Genomic DNA, 7,491 nt, shown 5'->3' with positions numbered 1-7,491 from the left:
TAGCAGTAGAATTTCTCCGATGCATCCACTCAAATGAAGTAGTAGTAGCGGATCAATGCTCATCTCCAATTCCTTTCTGCCAAACAACAAGCAGTTGTAGCAGAGCTCTCCCAGATCTCTCTCAAATAACAACCCCTCTCCTTTGCTTTCTCTATCCCTCTTTCTCCCAAACAATAACAATCAGCAGTAACTCTCCCGATTCACTCTCCCTCAACCTCGTCTATATCAAACCTGCCGCCCTTCTCCAGTTCAGCAGCCGGCCCTATCCCATGCCCTGCAAGACAACACAGCCGCATGGAGCCAACGGGTCCGGCCATTCCCGTCCTACAACGCGTTGATCCGGTCGTGATTGGCTGGAACGGAGACGATATACCTCAACATCGATACCTACAGTGGGAGCATGCTGTTCCTTGTCCTCCACCCCTACCACAAGAAGGGAGGCGCCACTCCTCGTCCTCGACGCGGTGGCCTTGCCCCAGATAGGGTCTTTGTTCGGTGCGTGTCGGGCAGGGTGATGGCGATGGTGTTGGGGATAAAGGGGCGACGATGGAGACGGATATCAAAGGGGAGGCAGTGATGTTGGGGATGAAGAGGGCGCGGGTGGAGACAGGGATCCAGACAGGGCGGCAGTGGTGTCGAGGATCAAGGGTGCGGGGTGGAGACGGGGATTGAGATAGGGCGACGACACCCTCTGCCGCCACGGTTTGTGAGAGAGAGAAAAGCGAGAGGGGAGCAAGATAGGGTTCTCGGCGCTGATAGTTAGTTGGGCTTTTGGCCCTGTTATGTGCGCGTGCGGAACGAGTAACGAAGGACGACAAACCTTCTTTTTAAGTAGTAGAGATAGAGATAAAAAGAATTTTTTTTAGGTAAAACTATTTATGTACCGGCCCGCTGGAGGCATTCTTGGTACAAATAGACGCGCAGTTAAAAACTACAGTACCATTTTGGCATTCGTGACTCGTGACTCGTGAGCCCAGATACGCCCCGTTGCCATAATACTAGACGTCGGCGTGCGGTGGTGGTGCAAGTTGGTGGTGGAAGTGGAACAAAACAAAAGAAGAAGAAATCCAATCGTCCAGAAAAAAATACACCAACAAAAAAAGGCAGACTACGATAGCCGGCATTGAGCCCGACGGCGCGTCGGAGGAAGGGAGGCGAAGATGAGGAAGAAGCTGGGCACGCGTTTCCCCGCGGTTCGTGTTCTCCATCTTCCACTACGCCCAATCCCTGATCTGCTGCGCCCGTGATCCGATCTGGTTGTGCTCTCGGCGGATCTCGGCTCTCGCCCCGTGGATCTCGCCGTTGACTCGCGCTCTGTTTTTCTTCTTCCTGGATCCTGGGGTGTGTTTCATCGCCGAGGCGCCGAGCGGGCGGAGGCACGCACGGACCGGCTGGTGTTCTTCGCGAGCGTGCGTGCGCGCGCGTTTAATCGATTTTTCCCCTGTTGCGGTGAGTTTGTTTGTCATGGTGGATGGGAGACCCTGGTGAGAGGCGTAGTCTACTTGTTTTAGTTTGGTTTGGTGGAGGGGAGAGACACTTCACCACTAGCTCGTAGCTTACGCTAACTTGTGCAAGCCCAAGTTGGCGTCGAAGAAGCAGCCTACTATGATTGATGTTCCTACACTCTAGGTTGCACTGTTGCGCCCTGTGCTAAGCCATCTAGATTTGTGACATAATGCTGCACCGCTGCTGCCCAAGCTGCCGGTAGCATGTGCATTTCCAGGACATACATGCGCATGTTTGTAAGTGATTGAAAAAAAAGGTTGACACATGCTAGGCAGTGTCGGGGTACTTAAGCTGTATAACACGTGCAACCTATAAATCACGAGCTTCAACGTTTTCAGGACGTTGAAAACCTTCCACTGTTTTATTGCCACCAGCTGCTCGACATCATTCAAGGTTTGAAGTTACACCATACAAGGAATGGTCATTTCAATAATACCTTCTGTAACATGATTTGTGTTCAATTCTTAGACGAAACTAGTACGTTAACTGCTTTAGTATGACATTGTGGTAACTACTTTTTGGGTGTGTAGCGATGACTGGAAGTTCTTTTTTTGTTTATATTTATTGCTGGAACCTGGGTTTCCTTTGTGAGTTTTGGTTAGCCTTATCTTGCGTTGGATAGTGTAGCTCTTTCACTTTGTGTTATGTTGTAAGCTGCTGGACTATATATTTCAGCTGTTGCCCAGGCTTGACATATGTGCGCTCACTAATATTATTTTATGTTTGTTATGACAGGCACGGATCAAAAAGATAATGCAGGCAGATGAGGACGTTGGCAAGATTGCGCTGGCTGTGCCTGTTTTGGTTTGTAAGTTCTGCAAGAATGTTTGTGCATATTGTATTGATGTTAGGATGCTGATACTTGGATTGTTGTTCTGCGCTCTCCATAAGTTCTATTTATAGTAAACAGGCAGTAATGGATACTCATTAATCAGAAAGTATTAGGCTACATTTACTTCAACAATTGAAGTAACAATTGTCGTTTCACAAATTCATTTCCGCCATGCCAGTGATACAAACAAATTAAAATCTGTTGCTTTTCAACGATATTTTGGCATCATTGTTTTCACCGTGTGCATTATAACGCTTGTTAAATACCACGATGAAGCATAGAATCTGAGTATCTAACATCCGGAGTCTATTACTTACGTGCAGCGAGAGCCCTTGAATTGTTTCTGCAAGATTTGATTGACCGCTCATACCAAATTACTCTTCAAAGTGGTGCAAAAACATTGAATTCATTCCACCTGTGAGTTCTATACCGCCTCGATCTTTAATATCGTTATTACCCTTTGCTGTGATGTATTATATATCCCTCCATGTTTTTCCAGACATATGGAAAGCTTGGAGAGTCGTCATTTAGAGGTTTTGTTGTACTTTGATGAATGTTCTGTAGCTATATGCTGGCTTTCTCCGTTGTATTTTCATTTATCGAGTCCACTGTGGTTTGATGTGGATTCCATTCACTGTTCAGTTGCTGTTTTAAAGTTTTTCTGGCTTCTTGCATATTTTTACGTAACTATATACCATTAAAATTAGAGAATCTCATAAGCCTAAAATGGTAGGCCTAACCTTGCTTGGACCTTTGTAGCTTAAGTGGTTAAACCTCTTGCCAAGTTGCCATCCCTCTATTTTTCTTGGAAAGGTCTCTATTATATTATGCTTGAAACGACTTATGCTTGAAACGATAGTGGGATCAGCTGGTCCCACAGATTACAGATGCATCACCAACTAAAAACAAAATTACATCAAGGCCCTAGAAGATCACCTGTGAACACATGGAGAACTGCTCGGTCGATGCACCCAGAGAGCGCCAAGTAGCGGTCGAGAAGCTTCAAAGCCTAACTAGAGGAAAGAAGAACAAAAGGCAGGGGATGAACAAGGTGGTCTCTGGTGTTGACTGAAGCAAAAGACAGGGATTTATTGGAATATGGAAAAGGGATCTCACCGGCAACCCAGCGAGGATAGGGAGGTTATTGAGGGGAAATATCTCAGTGCCTGATTCACCATAGCCGGCGACGTGAACAACAACAGACAAGAGCAGAACCAGGACACCAAAACCAGCCTGACAGACCCTCCATATCGACAAGAAACTCCAAGGCATAGAGCCAACAGGCTGGGACACAGCCACGAGATGAGTTTCTGCAAGCATGGTTTTTGAGTCGCGACTCAAGAGTGAGTCGCCTGAGGCTGCGACTCATGTATAGTCGACCAAAAACGCTGTATAGTCGCCATAATTCGCTGTATAGTCGGCTAGTCGCGAGTCGCCGTGGTTTTTGGAAAACGACCCGGTGACTATACAGTGACTATTCAGCGACTATACAGCAGCGACTCAAAAACCATGTCTACAAGGCGGAGGGCAGCGCCTAGTCCCTCTCCCCCTCCGCTCTGGCCTGCAGCTCCAGTGGAGGAGAGGAGAGGGAGCGTCGGGGAGTCAGGGGCAAGTTGAACGCTCAAGGAAGGCAGAGAAAGGGGAACACGCTCAAGGAAGGCAGAGAAAGGGGAACACGCCATCCCTCTATATTGATGACCATTAACATCTGCAGTTGTGTTCTTGCCAAAAAAAAAAACCCTTTTTACATCTGTTGCCCATTTCTTGTTAGGTCCCGTGCTATGCAATATTTGCTCACTGATTTACCTTCTAAATTTCTAGTTCTATATCTAGGTTGACAGATATTAGTTTCCAAGTTCTTTTGGGGGAAATTTACCCAAAAAAAGGAGAGCATTTATTTTTCTTGTGCTGAAAACAGATATAGTTGAAGGCATTTGTTCTAATAAGAAGTATCTAATGGTACTGGATCTATCTGCTGCCTGTTGGTTGGTCTATAATTCCTCCAAAATATAATTCTACCTTCGCAATATAGCATATTTTACTGGTCGAAGACTTCCCAATCATATTGGCAGTGTTTGAACTGTATTACTTTTGTTTACTCCCTTGGGCTTTTGAAAGATTGCTTGTTTATGAGTACGTGAATATATTGTCTGTGATCTTAAATATAATTATGTCTTTGCAGTATATCATATTTTACTGGTCAAAGACTTCCTAATCATATTGACAGTGTTTATACTGCATTACTTTTGTTCACACCCTTGAGATTTTGAAAGGTAGCCTGTTTGTGAGTACCGTAAATGTATTGTCTGTGATTTAGTGGACTACAATTATTTTGCTGGAGATTTTTTCCAAGTATCTTGCCATTTTATTATGGTTTATCCTTGTTCTCTGTAACAAAAGATATTTGACAAAACCCAAAAGTTGTGGAGAGTATTGGTTCATTTTGTAAATTCCTAAATATTAAAGGGCATGCTATTAATATAACAGCTGGGTTTTTTGCAGCAACCATATTTTACATAAACTGTGGTGGAGGCCCAGGCAGTATGATTTTGTTAATTAACATATAAAGGTTATATCACAAGCTAGTTACATGCCTCTGTACAAGTATGTAGCTAAGAAGCCAAGATTGGCATCTAGGGGCATAATAGGAAAAAGACTACAACCAATTAATTATGTCTACCAATCTTCTGTTTTTGTCCGACTTCTGGATGGCACTTGTTTTCTCCCTGTCTTATAATTGACTTCAATATGATGTATCTAGAACTAAATGTGTCTAGATAATCAATAATATGAACGGGGAGTAATATATATTTGAAACCTGAATGTCAAAATTTAAAGCAGGGACTTTTATTTTTTTATTTTTTAGATGGTTCTGTTACTCAACACAGGGCAGGAAATCAACAAAACGTACTTTGCATGAACTAAAACAAGTAACTAACAGAAAATTCGCCTCCTTGGTCAGATAGCAAACCAGCCTCTTCATTCCCCTTAAGACAACTTTGGCCAGGCGGCTTTCATGACTGCTGCAGTCACGCTCTGCACTTGTTCAGTTGCTATAGCTCTCTGGACACGGCAACATGACAGCGAGTCTGGTAACAAATGAATGAGTCTAGTTCTGCTTGCTATCCTCGTACCCAGCTTCTGTTCTCCCACTATAGCCACCAAAAAACAAATATTAGCAATTGTTGCTCCTCTGGAAGGCTCCAAAGAGAAACCAGAATATCGAAAGCCAAAGAGCACAAGAGAAACATTGAAAAACCATCGAGGCTCATGATGTGTCAGCAGGTCAGTTTCAGACTGGTTCATTTCGGTAACCAATTGGAAGCTCTTATGCTTGACATGAGATACCCAGATTGGTTCATTTTGGTAACCAAGTGAGAACTGACATGGACATGCACACCATGTGTTTGACCAACATCATAATTTACAATATTCATCTGTAATTTAGTAATTGAACTAATGTTAATTGAGATGAATGCTTAAGTTTTTTCTTCTTTTGGTACTTTTCTAATTGTTATTATAAATTGTGTCTCTTTTGTCAGGAATTTAGTTATACAAGTTAAACACAGCCTGATATCATTTTTCTTGCCTGGGCAATTAGTTTATGCTGGGTGTTTCAACTTCGTGCCTTCAGTGACTAATGGTTCATATATTTCTTATGAGATACTCAGAAAGCAATGTGTGAAGAGGTACAGCTCTTTTGACTTCCTAAAAGAGATTGCGAACAAGGTGCCAGACTTGGGTGGGGCTGACTCTTGTGGAGATGATAGAGGATTACCCAGAAGAAGGTAAATTTCACTTGGCATAGTTAACTTATCACGAGTCATTAACAAGCACCTGATTACTGTTTGAAATTTCCGTTCTCTAGAAAATTGTCAAATGGAAGCGATCCAGAGAACGAGGAACCCCGATCCAGCAAAATGGTACACTTCCCTCAGATATTACCGAAGTTAAATTTTCTTAGCAGATTATTTGATAACATGAATGCTGCCTTTGCAGCCAATAAGAAGCTTGAACACTAGTCCTAGAGGACGTGGCAGAGGCCGAGGAAGAGGGCGAGGGCGACCTCCAACCAAGAGAAAGGAGATTGGTTATGTACAATTCGAGGATGAGAGCAACATGTTTGCTGAACAAAGTGAACCCTTACCAGGAGATGAGATAGTTCAAGAGACCAACCATGGTAATGAGAGTATTCCCCAAAGTGCACAACCAGTAGAGGCTCCATCAGGCGAGACACCAGCTGTGATTTCAAAGGTGGAAGAAGCCAGCGCCGACCATCAGCCAGATTGGCCTATGCCAGATGCAATTGGAGGCATTGGTGTTGGACCATCCAGTTTTGGACATCTAACGGTGCAGGTTGATGAGGACGAGGACTACGATAATGAGGATTAGGCATGGTCATCCTCTCATCATATCAGATGCACTAACAGGATAGTTCTCCTGGTTGTTGTACAATGTAGATATAGTTTCAAGTAGTGACCGCAGCTATGGTGCGCTGCTGATGTTATGTACCTGCCCCTTGTAACTTATCTATTTTTCCAATAATTGTTTGTTAGTTGCCTCACATTGACTAGGATGTGCTCTGTCAGCTTAATTTAACCCTGTATTTCATGTTTCAAGCAGTAATATTCTGCCTGTCTTGTTACATTGTATATTTTATGTTACTATATCATGTTGTGACCTTCAGCTGGAGTATATTGTTGTTGCATTTTTCCTACCATTAATTTGCCTCCTTAAGATGTTGTTAAGCAAAAATAACATTTTTCACGGATAGCTTAAGAGTATACCAAGCATGCATGCATTTGCAACTTTTGGAAGGCTCTGGCCAGAAAGGATCAGACAATCACAGAAATATTTGTGATGCAGTGGCACATCATCAAGATATGAAGCACGATGTCATGGATGCGTTTCGTACACTGGAGTGGGGACGGCAGGGGCTACATGCGGTCTGGTTTCCCTCCTACCCAAACATGCTGATGCGGTGGTGATGTAGCCCCACCCAAGGACGACACTACACCAAGACCAACTAGTCCCTCAAGTGGACCGACGTCATGAGCTCGAGTGAAAGCTATACATAACAAGGTGAACTCAATCCTCTCTACACTTGACCTCGACACTACTTTGGATGGAATGTTACCTCATGCCAATGTTCC

General features: G+C 43.8%; 1 protein-coding gene across 2 annotated transcripts; it reads left to right on the top strand.

Moving 5' to 3' along the window:
• Window positions 1–1,046: 1,046 nt before the first annotated feature.
• LOC124702814 (dr1-associated corepressor-like) lies at window positions 1,047–7,024 on the top strand. Of its 2 annotated transcripts, none has more exons than XM_047234989.1 (6): window positions 1,047–1,193; window positions 2,242–2,314; window positions 2,662–2,755; window positions 6,010–6,126; window positions 6,207–6,261; window positions 6,338–7,024. In XM_047234989.1, the coding sequence occupies exons 1-6, from the start codon at window positions 1,161–1,163 to the stop codon at window positions 6,728–6,730; spliced, it is 765 nt and encodes a 254-aa protein (XP_047090945.1). In that variant the 5' UTR covers window positions 1,047–1,160; the 3' UTR covers window positions 6,731–7,024. The 2 variants fall into 2 exon arrangements, with proteins under 2 accessions (XP_047090945.1, XP_047090946.1); XM_047234990.1 differs by lacking the exon at window positions 1,047–1,193 and adding an exon at window positions 1,203–1,449.
• The last annotated feature ends 467 nt before the right edge of the window (window positions 7,025–7,491 follow it).

Source organism: Lolium rigidum, chromosome 3 (genome assembly GCF_022539505.1).
Source record: "Lolium rigidum isolate FL_2022 chromosome 3, APGP_CSIRO_Lrig_0.1, whole genome shotgun sequence".
Lineage (NCBI taxonomy): Eukaryota > Viridiplantae > Streptophyta > Magnoliopsida > Poales > Poaceae > Lolium > Lolium rigidum.
Note: the sequence above shows the minus strand (reverse complement) of the source record. Positions and strands in the feature narration are given on the sequence as shown.